The sequence below is a fragment of the Artibeus jamaicensis genome, unplaced genomic scaffold (assembly GCF_021234435.1).
Source record: "Artibeus jamaicensis isolate MK-2021 breed Jamaican fruit bat unplaced genomic scaffold, CSHL_Jam_final contig_464, whole genome shotgun sequence".
Classification (NCBI taxonomy): domain Eukaryota; kingdom Metazoa; phylum Chordata; class Mammalia; order Chiroptera; family Phyllostomidae; genus Artibeus; species Artibeus jamaicensis.
In genome coordinates this window covers 6,607,073-6,628,358 of record NW_026521842.1, presented here as the reverse complement: position 1 = coordinate 6,628,358, position 21,286 = coordinate 6,607,073, and the positions used below count along the sequence as shown (strand labels likewise).

General features: G+C 40.9%; 1 protein-coding gene across 1 annotated transcript in view; it reads left to right on the top strand.

Moving 5' to 3' along the window:
- The window catches only part of CDH13 (cadherin 13), a 1,059,406-nt gene that overhangs the window by 449,037 nt on the left and 589,083 nt on the right, over positions 1-21,286 (top strand). Inside the window, exon 4 of the mRNA XM_037142446.2 lies at positions 15,028-15,144. Within this exon, the coding sequence (XP_036998341.2) occupies positions 15,028-15,144 (117 nt within the window). The remainder of the gene's footprint in view (positions 1-15,027; positions 15,145-21,286) is intronic.

Below are 21,286 nucleotides of genomic sequence, written 5' to 3'. Positions count from 1 at the left end.
TGTCACCGCCTCCCCACTGTGTCGCTCCCCCGGTGGGCTGCTCGGCGGCTCACCAGGTCCAATCCTGGGTTTGGAACCCGCGCGACTGGATTCGCGCGCCCAGATTCCGTGCCCGGTCCCGAGCCCTCCTTTGTAAGTCCTCACCCGACGGCGGTTTCGCCCCTTACCGGTCAGGCTGAAGAATTTGTTGTTAGCGGACTTCCGAAAAGTTCAGTTTTCCGTGTTCTGGTTGTGTTTTGTGATGCTAATATTTAGTTGTCCCTAAACTTGGTTGTGTGAGGAGGCAGGCACATCCAGCTAAACCTCCATCTTGGCGGAAGTCCCCTGAATCCATTGATTTTCAAAGACATGTTTTCACTTGTAAAATGCTCGTGGATTTAATGTGGAGAAGTTGAAAATAAGTGAAATGGCTCCCTTCCTGTGGAGCAAGTTCACAGAGTAGCCAGGATGCTAACAAGTCTCCCTTGGTCCCATAATAGGTTTCCTGAGCTCCATTATCAAATAGTTGTTGTATTTGTCAATCTTGACTTTGAAAAAAGGAGCCTGAACCTTCAGTCTTTTAAGGAAGAACAAGTAGCACATGGCAATTGAATAGTTAGAACATGATCTCCTCTTTTTTTAAGCAGCTGTTGTTTTACCAATCCTACATCAAAACCACTGGGCCCAGGGAAACCTTGGATGTAGAAGAATGTCAAATGTATTTTCCCCCTTATTGCTGGTAGATCTGATACACCTTTGAATCTTCAAAGGCCATAGTAATCAATGGCACGGGAGGCATGTGACTTGCATGCATTATTGTGAAGTAAATTTATTAATTTAAACTGAGGAATAGCATTTGGGGTGAATTAAAATGTGAGGATCTGTAATCCAACAAAAAACATAGAACAAAGGGAGGAGAGAGACAGGGAACAGGCTGATGAAAGGCACTTTGCTGATTCGGGATTTCACTGAAGAGAGCTACATAAAAGGGAGATGGCTGCTTAAGTAGGTTAACATAACCCTGGTGTCTTAATTAAAACGTCTTTAAAAAAAGAGGAAAGGGAATAGTACTAGAGGTTGGGAAGAAGCTTCAGTGAAAAAGAAGAAATTGACAGAGGGGGACAAAAAGAGGACAATTTAGGTTAAATATTGATAATAACTCCCTAAGCAAAATAATCTTGAATTTTAGTCATAAAGGCTACTTAAAAATTGGTTAGACAAAGGAGGCAATTGACTTTGGTGGCCAGTGTGAGAAACAGCTTTCTCATTTTACAGTTTGCAGCCATAACATCAAGAAGTTAATGACCAAAACAAAGCAAGAAGACAAAAGTGGGAGGAACAAGGATCTCAAAAATAGACCAAATCCAGAGAGTAAGTCCTGGTAATGAGTCCTTCCTTTTCTTAAATACCAGGACACTGATTTCAGTTTCCTCCCTCTGTTGTTGTGCCTGAGACAGGAATATGACATTCCCAAGGGGAGGGTTGATTTCACCCCTGTTGTTGAAGATGCTCAATTCGGAACCCTTGTTTTCCTGAACGCCACTACAAGATCCTGCTGGAAAAGCTGGGTCTTCCTTAGTAAAAAAGTAAAGAAGCACCTGTTTTTATATTTGATAAAGTCATACGCTGGTTTTCTCTGAGCTCATCCCAGAACAACCCAGTGACATTCATCATCACCATATCTCTCCTTGAGCTGGACCTAAGTGAGATCAAGCCCCACTGCACGGTGGTGTGCCATCCATGTCCATAGTCACTCTGTCTGCTTCCAGTTAATTAGGCAAATCAGCTGCAACAGAGAGAAGACTGGGTCTCCTTCCAATCTGACACTAAATGCATTTACTTAACACTAAATGCATTCAGTGTTAAGTAAAAATGAAAGCTTTTTCTCTTCTCTAAGGTCACCTTATGGAATGGAAAATTCAGACACTTCTTTGAAAAAAAGGAATAGAGTTACTATCAGCTTTCCATCTGATATCAGATAGCATTTATTAAACAGATAAATATTTATTAAAAAGATAATATTTATTAAAGTTTAAGTAATAAAGCATACATTTACATGCTAATAGGACCTGGCAGAAGAAATTTAATAGAATTCACCTGAATTTAATAGAAACCATCCAGAAACCACCTTCTACCCTGAACTGGACATGATCTACATAATGTATAATAGGCACTTGTTGTGTGTGTCTGTGTGTGCCTGTATATTATCAGGCACGTAGAGAAGATTAGAGGTGAATGAGGGAAAAAGAATGTCTAGTTAGAGGTACAGCACAAATTAAGGCATACAATCATGGCAGAGTATGGCACATCTGGGCAGGAAAGTATGGTTGGAGCTACAGGAGTTGTGGACAAAGAGATGTGCTGGAACCACTTGGAAATGCTCCGCCATGTGAGGTCAAATCTGTTTGCAGTGCTGATTGGTGCTTTGGCAATGTCATAGGTCCTTTAAAACATTCATACTCTTTGACCTGGTAATCTCGCTTTTACTAGTTGGTTTTAAGGCATCCTTATTAGAGAAAAATTAATAAGTAAGCAAATAAAAGTTTACATGCAATGATATTTTATTTGTAACAACAAAGAATTTGAAACACCTAACCATATGAGCATATCAACAAGGGAATGGCCAAATACGTGCTGCTGTGTCCACACAATGTATCATAGATCTACTCAAATTTCGTTCACAGAATTTGTGACACAGAAGGAAAGAAAGCTTGGTACTTGTCATTAGGTTAAACAAGCAAGATACAAAATTAGTCAGATTCTCCAATTTTACCTTGAATTAAAAGTATATTAAAACCAGGAAGGAAATACATTGAAATACGATTCTGTATGTCTGATTCAGAGTTGTGACTAAAAGAATTCATGTTTTTATGATTCTAAATAGAATACATTCATTATGGAAACTATAGAAAATATATTAAAATACTGCTTACTGTCAAATCCTCATGTCAGTGCCCACTTCTGAGAAGCCTAGACTAAGAGTATTGAGACCCTGCCTGTTGTGATTCCACTATCCAGTGGGCCTGTGTATAAAAGGGAACAATAAATCGTGTAGAACTCACAGGTAGGCTACAGTAGAGCAGGTAAAATGTGATGGTCATAGCCAGGAAAGTTATACTAGAGAGGAAGGGACCGATGCCGGGAAAATCCCCCAGGTGGAATCTGTAGGATTTGGCAGCCACTTGGGAGTGCAGTGTGGCAGAAATGAGATCAGCCGAGTGTAGCATGTAAGTGTCCAGCTCTTCAACAGCTGAGAAAAGGGAGGCAGGAAGCGTTGAGGATTTTGCCAGAAATGGCTGGGAAGGACAGAATTCTCAATTCGATTTCTGAGGTACCAGCAGGATAGTCAGATGTCATTTGTTATGAAACTTCCATGGGGAAAGTACATGGCAAACACCCAATAAATACCCACTGAATTGAAAAGAACTGTTTTTTTTTCCCCACATTTGGGTTTTCTAATGGAGGCTTTCTTTGGTGGCCAATCAAGTATTCATGAACTCAGGCAGACCAGAAATGCTGGGATCTGAGGTGCGTGCTCACACATCTAGAACGCACACTCAGATTAATACGGCGAATGAGGTGGGAGTGCATGTGTGTATTACAAAAACAAGCCCATCCGTAAAACTCTGCAAGATGCCTCCAGGTGCTTAGAAGTAGCTATTTAACATGAATATTTTATCAATGCCAGAGCAGATAGAGGGAAATTGTATCCATTATATTCCCATCACCGTCACATGTGGTTGAATGGGCCTCTAACTGAAGAATCTAAGTATGCTTAAAATATTTTTCACCTCCAGTGAAACTAGCAAGCCCTGATTTGTGTTGTTACTGCTTCTGCGAGATTTATGAAATATTTCAGAGGCAATTGCATCTTAAAAGTGGCTTTGTAAATTTTCATTCAAAATGCATGCTTTTGTTTTATTTTTTAACTAGCAGTTCAAACATGGGCAAGTTGACATTTTAGAGCAAGTGATAGAATATGTATGTGGGATCAGTTGTTTCCCTTGTGTTTCAGTTTTAAATTCAACTTTTTAAAATAAGGGTAACAAATAGTAAGAAAGAAAGCCTACTGAAGAAAGTATGTTCTCCAAGGATGGCTCCTTAGCTGCCATAGGGCAAGGTCAAAGGCAAGGTCAAAGCCCAGTGTTTTGCTTAAAACTATTCAGTGGCTCCTCATGTTCCTCAGGATTCAGAACAATCCTATTCAGAACAATCCTATTTGGATGGAGGAGGTCCAGCCTCTCCTCTCCTTTCAGCTTCTTCTTGGGCATCTGGAGCCTTACTCTCTCTGCTTCAGCCTTTCTGGTCGTGGACCAACTTCTGCCTTTCTGCCTTTTCACACAAGCTGTTCCCAGGCCTGAAATCTTCCTCCTTGTTCCCCTTTACCTGGGTGAATTCCACTTGGTCTTCAGGTCTTTAGCTCCATTGTGGTTTCTTCCAGAAAGCAAAGATCTTCCATGAGTGGTGCAAGAAGTTGACAAGAGAAAATTTCTGGGATGTTCTAAATTAAATTATAGCTGGAGAGTGAGAGAAAGAGACAGGAATAGGTAGCCAGTTGAGAGCTGTAGACCAACCAAAAAAAGATGGCCCATATTCTGGAGTGTATGCTGGAGCTGTGAATCAACCTCTAGGCACCTATTAGCTGACCGCTCAGCCACTGCATCCTACTTGTGTGTGAACATCAGGACTGTTGCCTGTAATCAGTCAAAAGTAGTATTTCTTGCACACAAACTGTGCATCTATTATAGAACTGCTCCCTTTTTCTGCTTCATCTTTCCTGCCCCTCTTATCTGTATTTGATGTAAATTATTTCAAAATAACTTACATCTTTCTTCCCCCAAACAAAATCTATCAAAGGCATCTGTCAACTCCAGGACAGTGCACACACTGCCTTCTCCACCTAGTGCTACTGCTGGTGGTTCAGACTTCATATGCTAGAACCTGGCCCTTTTCTGGCTCGCACACAGTTCAACAAACCCTTTCTTGCAGAAAAGCTTTCAGTTGTGAAAGTTTTATTTAATAGGATGAATTTTTTTAAAAAACTTCTATACATTCAGCTACTTCACAAAGCACTGATCACCTTATAACGAAAGAACCCAAACCAAGTGTGGCAGTTGTATTGTTATAGAAGCTGTTTGTATATTGAGGAGGAAATCAAAGCGCAGCCCTAGGCATCCTGTTCACTTCATTGTTAGATACACTGTGGAGCAAAAACACTAAACCAGGCACTATGCTAAGCCCATTACCTGGATTATGTTAATTCTTACAAGAGCCTACACTTAATGTTTTTATTTAATAATATATTTAAAATATGTTTGAACACCTGTTATATGCCTGACCTTTTGCTAGGCTCCAGGAGACACAGCAGCAAAGCAGAAAGACTGGGGCTGGTAGCCTGTGCTAGACATTGATAAAATAATAACACTGAATGAATGTGCAATCAGAAGCTGAGATAAGGGATACAAAGGTCAGGCAGCAGGCAATTCCCTTAGCAAAAGAGACCAAAGACATCTAGAAATGGGGCTTGAGCTGGTATTTGGACAATGAGAGGGGGGCCAACCAGGCACCAGAGGGGAGGGATGAGGAGGGGCATTCCAGGTAAAGAGCCCTGGGCTTAGCATTTGCAACCTGAGAATTCTGAGGGGGGCCTGCAGCAGAAGTAGAGCCAGGAAAACAGTGGGGGCACCTGAGATCAGCGATGTCACTACCAGCCATGTCTGCTAGCCCTCCTGGGCCTTGGTAACATGTGGCATCAGGAAGGGGGAGGGGGAGGTTTTAAAGGATTTTCTAGCTGCTGGGCAGAGAACTTCTACAGTCACTACTCAAATTGCAAACTCCTGGATGAACCTCTTTTCTCCGCTGACTAATTTGACCAAAGGCATGTCTTTTCCACCCTAAACATACATAACTAAAATAATTGTCATAGCCATTACATTGGGAATTTATTACTTCCTTGATGTTAGTCATTCAGATGCTCCACTATTGGACCTTCCATTGCAAGGTCAGTTTTCAGACTGACCATCTCCAAAGTCCCTGATAGATGGCTTTCAATATCGGAGAAATTGTTTCTGATATTACTAGTGATTATGATGCAGGCATTCTGGGGGCTTGGGTGCTCAGGTGTCCATGGCCCACTGTGACCCACTGTGAGTTGACTTCATGCAGGAAAGAATTCAAAGATGAACTAGCATAGAGTTTAAAGTGAAAGTGAGTATATTAGTGAAACAGTGAGAGAGAGTGTGGGCTACGCCACAGACAGAGCAGCCCTCTCTGGCAGAATTTGCTTTCTTTATTGAGGTTCATTTCACTGAGGGTAAGGTATTCAGTGAGGAGGGTCTTCCCCAGGAAAGGGATGGAGGAGATTTCTTAGAGGAGCTTTGTGGACCATTTTGTGTTTATACCTGAGCTTTTTGTTTTCTGTCACAGCAGCACTCGGTGTGTCATTTAGCATGCTAATATATTACGATGAACATGTAATCAGGCTAGGGATTATCATCAGGTACAATTACCTGATGATAGCTAACATAGTGGCTATGTTTTATCGAGCTGATGTCTGCTGGTTTTAAGCCATAAATCCCATGGGGAGGGGGTGGCCTTACTTTGTTGTTGACAGTTCCTGTGGCTTTTATCAGTTGTAGCGCTTTTGCCACATTCCCTATCTGAATCACTTCTACAAAAGTACCAGTGTATGGGGAGTCCCAGGGAACAGTGGTTTGCACCCATTCTTTCAAGCTGCATACCAGCAGCCCTTGACAAACATATGCAGCTTAGTTTATAATAGCAGACTGACCTCCTCCACCCTTTGAATCCACCAGCCTCATCTTCCCCCTGCCCACCTTCCAAATTAGCTCCATAACATCTGCTTTCATACTACAAGATGATGTGCGGGACTGACAGACAATTTCCACATCATCCTATTTTATTTTCAGCACAACTCCATCCAGTAAACCTACAGCAGATGATTCAGCTCAACTGACATTTGGCCTCCGGAATCTGGGGAAAATAGACAGCTGGAAATGAAGCAAGCTTAATATCTGGGCTCTCCAACCTTCTAAATTTGTTGCTGAATATTTGGTATTTGTTAACTTTTTCTTCCTTAAGTAGGCAAACTTCAGCCCCGGGAAGTAATAAAGCAAACTTTAAATCTCGCCTCAGGTACAGCAAAACTGGCTGAACCAAGCATTCGATTGCATGCAAAATTCGAACTGAGTGGCACAGAACCCTTCTCCTAGCAGCTTTCAGCACCTGAGATCAGCTATAAGAATGGGATAAATTGGAGATTGATTTCTGCAGTTGCATTCATTTGTAGAAATTTGCAGACAATTAAGCTGTCACCCTACAGTATAAGCTACTCCTTTTAACTAGAGGCTGATTGATATTTGCTCTCTATCTCTGGCTATGTCAGAGTTGTGGTTCTCCAGTTCCACTTCAGTACCCAGGGCTAGGGAAGTCTCAGACTTCATTGTAAAGGTGGTCGGCCAGCAGCAGCCCTGGGGACATAAATAGCATCTTGCTTTTAGAGCAGAGGTTCTGGGGTTACAGATGCCTTAGTTCCCATCTCTCACTTAATAGCAAAGTCACTTTGGATGAGTCTTTTACGTCTTTGAACCTTAGGAAAACAGCCGTGGTGGTTCTACTGACCAGTTGTTAAAGAAAATGAGATAATATTTAAAAGACAGAAAACTGTACTTGAACAACAATTAAAATAAAATTTTTAAAAAACAGGCAAATAAACCAATTTAAAAAAAAGAAAATGAGATAATATTACAGTGTGCCTAGATGATGACTGATATATAATAACTATTCAGTAAATGACAGTGTTTCTTATGGCAGACTCTGTGAGTCCAGGACCTGGATTCCATTTTAAGAGTAGAAAGATGAAAAAGAAATAGGTTATGTGACTTGGAATTCAAGTTTGGAATACAAGCTTCAAACTCTTCAAAGGAATAATTCCAGGATTCTTCAACTGGACATAGATTTCAAACACAGAGCATCATACCTCTGCATGAAACCAGCAGAGGTTCCCAGCTGCCTGGGCAGCACATCGAATCTCCTTACCATGATCTACATACAAGACTGTCCACAAATGGGCCAGGTTGGCTGTGCTTCTAGTTTCTACAATGCTTTGCCTTGTGAAAATATCTCCTCTTAGCTTATAATTTTGCCCCAAAGTTATGAAAGTAGGAGAGAGAACAAAGGCAGAGAGTTGTGATTCTTTATAAAGTTGTTGCTATTTTTTCCTCTCATTTATTACCTGATGAAAAGATGGAAGTGAGGGGTGCACAGGGAGGAGGGGGAAGACATAGGAGTTCTCTGGCCACGTCTTGTCTGTTTGAATTTGGCTCATGAATACCCCTTGACAGGTGGTGGCAAGACCCATCCAAGCTACCTTCTGGTTTGTGCCTAGTGTGAAGAAAGAAGGGTTGTTCTTCTCAAATCTTATCACTTTCTTGGGGTAGCCACCTAGAAGACTTCTAGGCCCTCAAGTGGGTGTGGTGGGAATGAACAGGGCAGCCAAAACATGGGGTACAGTCTCAACTGTAGGATGCCAATCTGGGCTAAACCTTTCCATTCCCCTTCACTTCTGAGGCCCCTTGCCCATAGAGTCTCTATTCTTAGCACTTTACCTTGATGAGTATCATCAATGGGCTCCCTGTGAACAGACCTTGTGACTCAGATCTGTTTGAAGGAGGTTTTTAGGGGTGTCTTGGCAGAAGGGTAGCAGGTTGGGCAGTGGAGGGGGTTGACTGAGGGGTAACTGACTGCAGCTACAGCAGAGGTCTCAGCCACTCAGGACAGCAGGGACTTTGGATGCAACGTGAGTATAAGGACAGACCCCTACAACCCTTACCAGTCACTCAATGTCAGCTGCATCCTTTTCTGCTTCACTATCTTCACATCAACTGTGAAATGGAACTAGAGTCCATAAAAAGTACTGTGGAAACAAATTGTAGTTCCCTTATATGAAATGTCTACAGAAGGCAAATGTGTACCGACAGAAAGTAGGTTCATGGTTACCAGCAGCTGGGACTTAGAACAGAAAAGTGACTGCATATGGTCAAGGAGTTTCTTTTGGGGGTAATACAAATCTTCTAAAATTAGTTTGTGGTGACAATTGCACAATTATGTAAGTTTCTTTTCTTGGTAATTATTGCAATACACACTTAAAATGGGTGAATTTTATATTAATCATACATAAATATGCATTAAAATACTGTGGGAATTAAAGAGGATAGAGGGACTCAGGCAGGGAATGTTGACCTTAACTGTTCTTTACTTGCCCGAAATTAAATGGTCCGATTTGCATTCTCTGGGAGAACCTCAGTGCCTTGTAAAGACAAGTTGGGAAAAGGAAGAAACCCAACAATAAACATGCCCTCACTTTTGCCTCAAGTCTATTCTCCACACAGCAGCCAGTGCAATATAAAAATTTTATAAGTGGGCTCATGTAATTCCTCATCTTAAAACCCTCCCATGGCTCACATCTCATGCTGGATAAAAGCCAGAGTCCTCTTTGTGGTCTATACAGCTGTCCGTCTGGTGTCTGAATTTCTTTCCCAGGCCACTAGCTTGTCTCCTTTGCTCCCAGTGCTCAGCCCCTGAGCTGCCTTCCATCTAAAGTGTCAGCAATATACTCCTGTCCACACATTCAGTCCCCTCCCTGTTCGTTCTCCTGGACCACGTGTTGCTCTCTCTGTGCTCATCATCTTCGCCCTCTAGAATGTGAGCTCCAGGTGTGCAGGGGACTTGTCTTTCTTAAGCACTGCACTATCCCAGATGCCTAAAATTACTCCTGGCAGGGAGGAAGGAATCCACAGATAGTTTTTGAAGAAATGAATGAATGAATAAATGAATATAAATTCATTCTTTCTCCCTTTGTCACGTTTTTCATTCTTTCTGCCTTCCTCTTTTTCTTGGGCCCCACCCCTACTCTCATAGTTGCAGGGTAGGAGTGTCTCCCCTTTATTTCTGAAGTGCTCTTTGGGACTGTGTGATAAGATCCTGCCCCTCCTCAGGTGTCATGAACTTTGCTTTTGATGTGCTGCTAATTTCTCCTGAGATTGAGAAACAGGGAGGAAAGCAAATGAAACTGTAAAGCCAAATACCCCATGATAGAAAGATGAAGGCTCCTGTTAGCTTACAGGAGACAGGGATGTTTGTGTAAGGGTAACAATTCTCCTGTAATAAATCCAGCAGAGTGAGCCTCGCTGAGGAAACAGTTCTTCCCTTTGACTTATGCAAGATAGGAGGAAGCTGCTGAAGGCCTCAGGCTGTTTTAGGTTTAAAGACACTGATTGATCACTGTCCAGTGACTGGAGGGTGTAGGGAGGGTCCCCTGGAGGCATAGAGCCAGTTGCTCACTCTCCTATGTATGCCATGTGTGCGCGTGTGCGCATGCTCAGTTGTGCTGAGTGTTGGGTTTGATAAGAGAGAATTTTGATGTCAGTGTGCACGCACCTAGTGAATCTGGAAATCTTTAGGTGGCTGTGTGTCTAGGTGTGTCCCCTTTAAGATATGGCCTTTGGCCATCCACAGCTGAAATACTCATTCTTAAAAGGGACTGAGTGGCTTGTCTTCATTTCTTCACCTCTGCTGTTCTGGTATCACTAAGCCCCATCCTTCAGTTTTGTGCTGTTATTTGAAGAGCACAGATTGCCTCCATGCACAACTTCTCACTTCATTCTGATAACCAAAAGCACAGCAAACAGTCCTCATTTACAGAGGAGAGATTCCCCTTAAACCTCTGTCTGTCCTCCTCAAAGAAAGCAGATTTCACTCTTCTTTCTCAGGCTGACTGTGAGGCTGATCCACTCCCTTCCCACCTCCTTTGGGAACCATCTCCAGTCTGCATCTTCATTCACTCTGAGCTACAGCTTCCTTCCTCCAACCCCTCCCTCATCAAGCCCACCACCCTGCTGGTCTCCCCTTTAACTGACAAACAAACTACTCCCTATTTATTTCCTTTCCTTATGCACCCAAGTCCTCACTTCCCATTGGTTACTCTGACATTCCACCTTAACACACTCTTAAAGCTGCTCTTCCTGAAGTCATCAATTACATTTTCATCATCAAGCCCAAAGCCTCCTTAGAGTATTTAGCTCACTGGAAAGGACATCTGCATTGCATACTATGGTCATGCACTCTTTCCTTTTTGAATTTTCACCTTCTAGTCCTTTTTTTTTTCTTTTTGCCAATTAACTTTTCTGTGGCCTTTGCTGTCCTTTTAGAAATCCATTGAATAGTTAAGTTCCTCCCTTTTCCATCTTCACCTAATCAGTGTCAGCTTTTCCATGAGGTCTAGCTACTCTTATACATAGGTGACTTGACATTATCCCCCTGAATCACCCTGCCTTCTGAATGCAAATCTTTATACACCCTCTGGAAATCTCTGTTGGATGTACAATGGCCCCTTGAGGTCAACAATATATACCTCCTTGAATCTGTGCCTAAAATGGCTTTTTTTCCTTTTTGGCCACTCTCTTTTTAATGGCAACACCAGAAAGCAGTGAGTCCTAACACAGCATCTCCTTTACCCTTATGTTCTGGTCTTTCCCATATCCTATTTCATCTCCATCTATAATTGTCACATTCTTTTTATCTCCACTGCTTCTGTCTTGTCTTTCTTTGAGGTTATGGCCACAGCCTGGTGCATTCAGAGACTTTACACGATGGGTTGACAGATACAAACACACACACAAAGTTTAGCATAAACATGGTTTCACATACATTTGCCTAGTATACCTAAAGTACATGATTGTCACTCAGATGCTATAGCCTTTAAATGATCCCCATTGCAGAGAAGCACAGGGCTTCAGAGCATACCAAAGAACTCATTAGCATGGATCCAGTGAAAGGTAGATGCAACAGCAAGTATGTAGGTACACATCGTCAACAAATTTATAGTTACAGATATACTCATAAATCACAAACATGGAAACAGAGCCACAGACAGAAACACAGTTATGGACAAATATTTTACTGCCATTGTAAAGCAAAAGTTAAAAGTTGGGAGGAAAGAATACCCTGGGCTCAGAGTCTTGGCCACAGGCAGGCATCTCTACGATCAGTCACCCTCCCTCCCATGTCCCTCCCTTCCGTAGTCTATTTCCCATTCTGAGACTCTGAGCCTCCTTGTTCTATTCTTACATGTTACACCCAGGAGTTGACACAATCGTACTTGTTGCCAAGCTTCACGGATGCTGTGAGTCAGAGAAGTAGACCAGCATTTCCAGGATTGGCTAGCTGGTGCATTGGGACACCCCGGAAGTCCCTCCTGGGGACTCAGGAAGCTGACCGCTCTGGGCACTCATGAGGACAAAAGGCTTGCAATCACTAACAGGCTTCTTATTACAAAGAGTGGAAAGTTTGCTATTTATGATGCAGTCTGCTTTTCATTACTTTAGATACATTTACACATACATTGTCATAATGAACTAAAACCTATGTTTGCTCTGTTATAGAGCAGAATCACCAATCTTTTGCATTTGCATAGGATTTTAAATCTTTTCAAAGTGCATCCCCAGACAGTCTCACATCTGAGCCTCAAGATTTTTTTATTGTAAATGAGTTTCATGTATTACACATATTTTATGTATTTTCTATTCTTTTCTCATTCCCCAGGAAACCAACAGAATCTTCATCGGTGTTACATGTCAGTGGTTTATGACTATAAGCCTCCTTGTTTTTCCATTGCCTTCTCACTGTGTGTTCCATATTCTCTTTCTCTGCTGTTTTTAGCTTGGTGGAGTCAGGTTGCATACATATTTTTTAGTTAGTTGAGTTATTGTTATTGTTTTAACCCTTCTTACTCTTTTTTCTATCTTTTATATTGACACATTCTAGTTTTCTGTCTTTTCTTGAATATTGACATTTTGATCTTCCTAGAGACCAAACAGTGTTTTGTTTGGACTCACTCACTGAGATTTCAAGTAGTACTTTTCAATGCTCAGTGTCATGTTTAAAATGGGTATCCAATATGATATTCTATATTTTCCTACACATTTTATGTATTCTCTCTGCTGGCTAGGTGAGTTGGAGCAACTAACATAACCACTGGGAACTTGATATCCTTCACTGGTTGAGAAAGGCTAAGGTTTACTTGGGAAGTTTATTGCAACAATTAGAGCAGACATGTAAAGTGCCTAGCACATTGCCTGACATACACTTAATAAATGGGGGCTGTTATAGTAGTGTGTGGTAGTGAGTGTGGCAACAGTCAATGATGATAATGTAGTTACAACACAGTCTTTACAACAGTCCTATTGGACAGTGCATAATAGTATCTCCCTCTTGTGGGCCCAAATTCAACCTTGTCCTGTTGTAGTAGGTTGGTTTCCACTTTTGCACTTTATAAGTAATGTCTCACTAAACACCTTCCTGCATAGAGTTTTATTCTTTTGAATTTAATACTGTTTGTGTATATTCCTAGGAGTTAAATCACAGAGTGAAGGGACATGTGCATTTGTAAGGTTCTTTTTTTAATTTTTTTAATTATTGTTCAAGTACAGTTGTCTCCATTTTTTTGCCACCACTTTCTCCCACCCCACCCTCAATCCTTCCCTGCTTTGGCTTTGTCCATGGGTCCTTTATACATGTTCCTCAATGACCTTTTCTCTTCTCTCCATCTTTTCCCCATAATCCCCCTTCCCCTTCCCTTCTGGTTACTGTCAGTTTGTTCTTTATTTCCATGTCTCTGGTTCTATTTTCTTTGTTTGTTTGTTTTGTTGATTATGTTCCATTTATAGGTGAGTTCATATGGTATTTGTCTTTCACTGCCTTCTCACTAAGTAAATATTACCTGATTGCTTTCCACTAGAATACCATCACTTTACACTCCTGCAAAATCAAGAGAAAGACTATTATAGGAGCTTGCATAGGCTTTGCTGATCTTATTTTATATAGATTTTCTTTTAAAACTATGATACATGTGTGTACACGTGTATATGTTTGCACATATGTATATATGAATATATATGTATATATTATGTATGTGTAGCTTTATATATACATATATAATATATATATACACTTGTACCTTTATGGGGCATGTGTCAGTGATGACTTTTAAATATCATTTGCCACATAATTTTGATAGGAACCAGTTGTAAAAATTTGAGGTGCTCACTTTTGATGATACATAGATAATTTTAGTATGTGGCAATAAATAAGATTAGGTTATATATTGAAAATGATATTCTATTTTCAGTTCTTTTTCAGTCCTCTGATAAGATCAAGGAGAAAGTCTCAGTTTCGTGCAAACAACACTTTAATACCCCCTCCAGCCCTTTCTTATCTCCCTTTTTACAAGAAGAACTTTTTTCCTGGAGTTTCTATCTCCAACTTAATACCATCATTTGGTCTCCAGTAATTTATATATTTTCCTATATTTAAAAAAAATCAATACTGGCACTTTATTTAAAATACTGATATAAAAGGGATGTTGCACACATTTATTTAGTTAAAATAGATAGGCAGACATCCTGACAGCGAGGTCCCCATGACTGGAGGTTGGGACACACTGAGTGGGGGTGCATCACCTCAGTCCTCCATCTAATAATAGTAACAAATGGTCCTTGAGAAAACGTGGACTACAGGTCTCCATACTGCCTGACAGTGGGGAACTTTATGATTGCTCCTCAGTCTCCATTCATCTGTGAGGGTGAGGGCCTTGCAGTTAGCCCTAGGAGAGTCACTTTTACACCTGGTGAGCTCTGTGGGTTCATGGCCAGGTGAGCAATCCTCTCCCTTGGCAGATAAAGAGCAGAGCGGGAATACACGGTACTAAAAAAGGTATAAATCAAGACTGACAGTGTGAATAGAATGATTCAGAAAATGGGATTAAATAGCTTAATGATAGTCATTGTGAATCACAATGTCAGCTTCAGTATAATTCTAAGGATGTACTTGCTAACGCTAATGAGGTTTGATAGAATAAAATTAACAATGTCCAAACAGCCGCATGCCTTCACAACAAAGGGGCCATATCTCACAGAGCAGACTGATACATCCTCTCCGTGGGGTCAATTGATTATGTTCTTTCTCTTTTAGGATATATTTAAATTTGCAAGAACTTCTCCTGTCCCAAGACAAAAGAGGTCCATTGTGGTATCTCCCATTTTAATTCCAGAGAATCAGAGACAACCTTTCCCAAGAGATGTTGGCAAGGTAAGTCAGACAAAAGACAAATGAGAAAAGCATGTTTTTTATTTAGAGATGAGTGTACATAAGACAAGTTGACTGTCTTGGTGACCAGCTGGAATTGGACTCAATTCCTCTATGATAGAAGATCAAGCTCTTTTGCCAAAAAGAGCCCCCCAAAGTCAAAAGCTTATTGAAAAACAGTAAAAAAAAAATAGCATTTTCAAAAAAAATAGCAGCTTTGCATGTCATGACTTGGAGATCTGCCTGGTAGATAATGATGCTGAAGTTGTGTCAGAAGGATGTCATTGGTTAGAAACAGACTCACTGCTTTTATAGATAACATCAGGGCAACCATCCAGATAAGCTCCCTTACTCTATCAGTATGATGATATGTGGTCTTTTAATTTAGACCCTAGTTTTCAACACTGTTATTTCAGGAGCAGCACTGGGTCAGTTTCTAAAAACTCAGATCAAAGGAACCAGATCAAAGAAACTAAATCATACTAACCAGAGCCAGAAAACAGTGTTGCATAAATCAAAACAACAAGAAGAAAGTCACTGCTAAATCAACAGAAATACTGCCACTGCCTGGTGAACATGTTCTTTCCTTGTAGAAGAGTCAACGTGGAGAATCAACTTCTATTTTAAACAGTTTTTATTTTTAGTAAACTTGAAATTTGAACAATAGTGCTTGGTTGAATGAATGATCTCATGACTGGGGTTATTGGACTATTTACTCATTCAGTAAGTAAATAAGAAGCACCTGTTATGTGCTGGACTCCAGGATTTGGGCTGAATACATATAGGTGTGAACAAGCATGCAAGCCCTTATTGTGACAGAGCTTGTATTGTAGTGAGGAGACAGATATCCCAAGGAGTAAATATATAAACAAAAAAACTGTGGAAGATAACAAATGCTGTGAAAAACAGAAACGAGGTGATATGGAAATAAGTAAATGGCAGTAGAGGGAAGAAGGAATCTTTACACAGATGGCTGGAAGGCCGGTTGGAGTTACTGACATTTGAGTGGAGATTGGAAGGATGAGAAAGAGACAGCCATGGGAATATCTGGGTAAACCGCATTTTTGGCAGAGAGAACTGCACATGAAAAGGCCTGGAGATGGGAAAGAATGGAGTATATTTTAGGAGCAAAATGCCCAGTTGTCTACAATGCAGTGGGCAAAGAAGAGAGTGGTAAGAACTGAAATCCTGGGGCCATAGTGAGGGGTGAGGTTTCATCGTGCATGCAGCAAGAAACCCTTAGAAGGCCTTTTCAATGTGTGTGCATGTGTGTGTGTGTTTTGAAAGGTCCTTCTGGCTGATTTGTAGGGAAAAAATTGTAGGAGCGGAGTTGAGTAGGAGAGAAGAGTGGACACAAAGAGATGGGCTAAGAAGAGTGTTTATAGTAATCTGGAGATGTGAGGGTGACTTGGACTACTAGAAATCAATACTACTTATATTAGAAATTAGAAACCTTGATTATCCAGTGTCCTTGTAATCACTGTATAATTTTCAACTACCGCTGTGCCAGATGTGTTTCTTTAAGCAAAACCTTGCCAGAGGTGAGGATATAATGTAAAGAGAAGCAGAACTGCTCAGAGTGGACAGGGTGGGGCTGATGAGCCTGGCCCCTTCTGACAGCGCCAGCCACTCTGATGGTTTTGTGTAATTTTCAGGACTTCACTAGCCCTGAAGCCAACAATGGCAATTGCCAAGGGACCAGAGTCCTCAAGTCTGTAAGGTTCTGACCCCAAACAGTTTCAAAGACAGAAGTTGTAGCCTAGTTGTAGCCCTGTTCATTAAGCCTAGAGTTCTCAGCCTTCACTGGGCATCAGAATCACTGGAGCAGTGAAAATACAGATGTCAGTCTCCACCCCCAGAGACTGATTCAGTTGTCCGGGGGCTGAGGACAAAGCATCCATGTTTTTAAAAGATCTCACATAATTGCTAATGTACAACCAAGGCTGAGCACTGCTGATCTAAAGCAGCCCTTGTTCAAGAGTATGAAGCAGCAGCATCAGAGCATCACCTGATTGCTTACTGGAATTGTATATTCTGGGGTCCCACCCCAAGCCCCCTGAGCCAGAAACTCTCCGAATGAAGTCATGAATCTCTTTGGGCACACCTTTCAGGTGATTCTGCTGCACACTCAAGTTTACAGAGGTCTGATCTAAAATATGTTCTCCTCTGCTGTCTATCACTGATATATAATAATTTCAGTATTGGAGTTTTAGTTCTATTAATTAGGTTGTGACAAGGGTAATCATATATCTCAGCTGCTTGGAGAATTGGTTGTCCTTGCATGATTATTGTTAGCACCACCTTTCCTCTTAAACATGCTCAGATGTGGACATTAAATTATGTGATCAGCCTAAAGCTTCCTTCTTTCACACATGTTCATCCCCCTAAGTATATTTAGATAATCGTCATAATCCTCTTTCCTTGAGATATACAATGGGTCAATAACTATACAGCTAACTAGAGAAATTATTCTGCATTGTTTCTTAACAAATTTTGTTTCCAAGCTGAGGACTCATCTCTCCTTTGTGCTTTGTGTACGGCCCACTGAGAATCCCTCAGCCTGGATTCTCTACAGAGGAACTGTTTTCCTAAATGTGACAGTCTACTAACATTGTAATGTGTGAAAGCTCCCAAAACTCCAGATGGTTTTTGCAGAATAATTGCACTGCCTTTCAAAAACTACTTGTTTTTCTATGCTCTTTATGCCTTTGAAGAAACTTACATTTTGTGCTTTCTTGATTTTATTCATTCATCTTATTCTTTTCTTTATATCTTTTATCATCATAAACTTCACCAGTAGCTGGTAAGCATTGCTCTGCAGAGCTATGAGAGCTTATAGGTTATCTTCAGTGACTGCTGGGGATGTAGGGAGAAGGGAAAGGAGACCAAAGAGAGAAGGCTCTGGCCCCTTCGTAAAACCCATCCACCCAAATTACCTGAGCGAGGGCCACTCTAAATCAGACTTCAGTGTAGCATTCCATTTGAAGAAATTCTGTGGTTATAAAAATAAAGACACTTTCCTTACTTTGAGTTTGCTGAGACAAGGATTCAAATGCAGGTTTGTTGTTTAGGACATAAAGAGAATGCTGGTAAGGGGGTGATGAAGTGAGAAGGGAAGGGGAGCAGCCACTTGGGAAACTCGTTTATCAAGATAGCTACCACTCTGAGTGACTGGATTGTAATCCCATAGAGAAACACTAGGAAATGGTACACTGTTAGGGTTACCTACTCCATGGGGAAGGGAGCCTAGATATTTACGTGCCAACCCCACCAGCTGTTAGTTGAGGGCCAGTCCTAGAAGCGTGGACCCATCAGTGCATTCGGCTTGCCCTGAGCTCTGTACACAGGCACAATGGTCTTCTGAAGCTTCTGGGAGAGCCTTCATGCAGCAAGCCTGTGGCAGCTGGAAGCCGGTGGTGTGCATTGAAAAGGTGAGCTCTGAGGGACAGGAGAGGGCACTTCCACTCCATCACTAAACTCAGTGTAAATACTTTTTCTTTGCAGGCCAGGTTTTCTCTTTATCTTATCCTGTGCTCCCACTTCATTTCCTGAACTACTTTTGTTGTGTCTCACTCCTTTGAAGCCAACTGTGTTTGCCTCTCTCCATCAATAAGTACTTGCTACATCCCAAGAGAGAAAATCTCTGAAATTCAACTCAATTCATATCAACAATCATACATTCAGTGTCTGCTGTTTACAAGGTACTGTGCTAGAGGCTGGGGTTTTAATGACAAAAGGAACCAGACAAAGTGCTTGATCTCGTAAGATTACAGAGGGGAAAAAAATCATCACAAATTCATTGTTTGTCCAGTACTGTAAATCGTAAGCATTTTTCATCTATTATGTTTAATTCTCATAATAGCAACCCTGTGGGGATTATCTTCCAATGTGCCAAATGAGAGTAATGACACTCAGAGGAACCTGTCCAAAGTCACACAGTCCCCAGACAAGAGACAAGCTTTGTGACAGCTCTTTGAGATTTCAGTCTGTGTCCTTGATGGGTATGCTCCGGGCTGCTAGGTGCAGTCTGAGAATTCTCTTTTGTTGAATGAAACATACTCGCTGACAATTTTTCTTCTTAAAACAGCATTACGATGGAATGTAATTCTTTGAAACCAAAAAATAATCTGGACTGCAGGAGGATGCATCAACAAATAAATGTTTGATAAAACAAGTATAGTAGATTGTTAATGGTAGACTCTAGGTGATGGGAGAATAGTAGATCACTATAAACTTCTATTTTTTTATTTTCTTCTGTGTTTAGGAATTTCATAATACAATGCTAGAAAAATTAAGTTTAGCTAAATATAAAATTATCATAAACAACACAAGAGTTTGCGTGGTGACCCAAAGGCACTTTTTTTGTTTGTTTTGTACTTGGGGGGATAAATGGAAACTAAGTATCTCTCTCTCTCTCTCTTTCTTTCTTTCTTTCTTTCTTTCTTTCTTTCTTTCTTTCTTTCTTTCTTTCTTTCTTTCTTTCCTTTCTTGTCATATTTTATTACAACCTGATTTCTTTAAAAGAAAGGAGGCCCTTAACGAAAGGGTAAAGACATCAAGCAAGTTGCTTTAGGGAATGAGCCCTCTGTGGTGTGTTTTCCCAGTTAAGGGTTGTGCCTTGTAGAATTGTATATTCACAGAGAGGCATGCAGGCCACTCTAGGGATTAGACACAGTTTTGACTGATGCATAATTCATGCATCTGCCAAATAAATTGGTTGGTAAGAAGCTAAATTACTAGAATTTGGGGGCTGCTTTCCCATTATATCTCTGAATGTTTCTGAAAAGAGGATAAAACACCCAGTCGTGAACACACCCTCAAACCTGTGATTTCCTTCCTGGTTTTGAATTCCAGACAGCAGGCAGGACCCGTCTAGGAGTGTGGGCCTCTGTTAGAAGTGCGCACTTCCCAGCACATGCTGTCTTATTCCTCCTTCAGTGTGACTACTTCAAAATTTGGGCCATAAATAATTTCTCAGTTTTACCAACTTTTACTGATAAATATTTGATTGCATCTTTAGAGAATTTTGAGTTCTTGGACCCGATTGATTGAGAGCAGGGGACTTTAAATCTGTGAGGAAGCAAAGAGGTCTTAGGAGACGTATTTTATTCTGTTTTATATTAAGTTTGAAAGACAAGTCATTTATGAAATGCTTATTAGAGATTCTACTTTCATCACAAACCTTTTTCATCAAGACCAATGAACGTATGTTTTACTGAAAATCCTTTTTTTTATATGCCCCATAAATTGGTTGAATGGGCCTTTAGAAGGACATCTTTAACCCAGAATGGAAGAAATATATAATTGAACCATGTGCTCTTTGTAAAGAATCAACATAGATCAAGAATCAGCATTAGACCAAGCTATGAAAACCACTGAACCAGGGCTCAGCTTTGATTGCGTCATGAATGTCAGTCAGACACAAGGGCAATTTATGGCGGTTGCTAAATATTCCTCAGAGTTCTGGATCTATGATTAGAGGTCTCCCCACATCCAAGTATTGCATACCTCTCATTTATGCCCACTTATGCAAATAGATGCTAAGGGACCTGATAGTATTAGAATTAAACTTGTTTACTCTATGTACTGGTCATTTGCATCACTTTGAGAATCCCTAGGTGCTGATCTGTTTCCCCAGAGGCTGGGCCAGAAACTTGATACTGATCCCCAGCCCCAGTCAGGCTCACCTGCCTACAGAAATGCAGGCCCAGTGTCCCTTGCTCCATCTTATTGTCTGATTTGTTTTATGGAATCACTGTCAGCCCTCCACCTCTTTTAAAATCCATCAATTCATAGCTCTTATCCAAATCTAACATGCCTCCTTTCAGAAATTTAATTTCCCCATTTTAAAACAACTAGCAGTTTTATTCAATAACTAAAACTTAACCATTGAGTAGTGTTTAGAAGAAAAATTTGAATATAAGGGACCTAACATGTGCAGAAGCTCAAAACTCAAAAATTCATGGTAAAATGAACAGCAGAATTTATTTCTAGATTCAGCAATCCCAATTATACCTATGCCCTTCTTATTCCCCTGATTTTGAACTCTTCCCTCTTCTCCGACACACCCTCTTCCTCCTCACTCCCCATGGCTGCCCTGTTTCCATTCTAAGGCTGCACTGTCCAATGGGACATTTGTGCCATT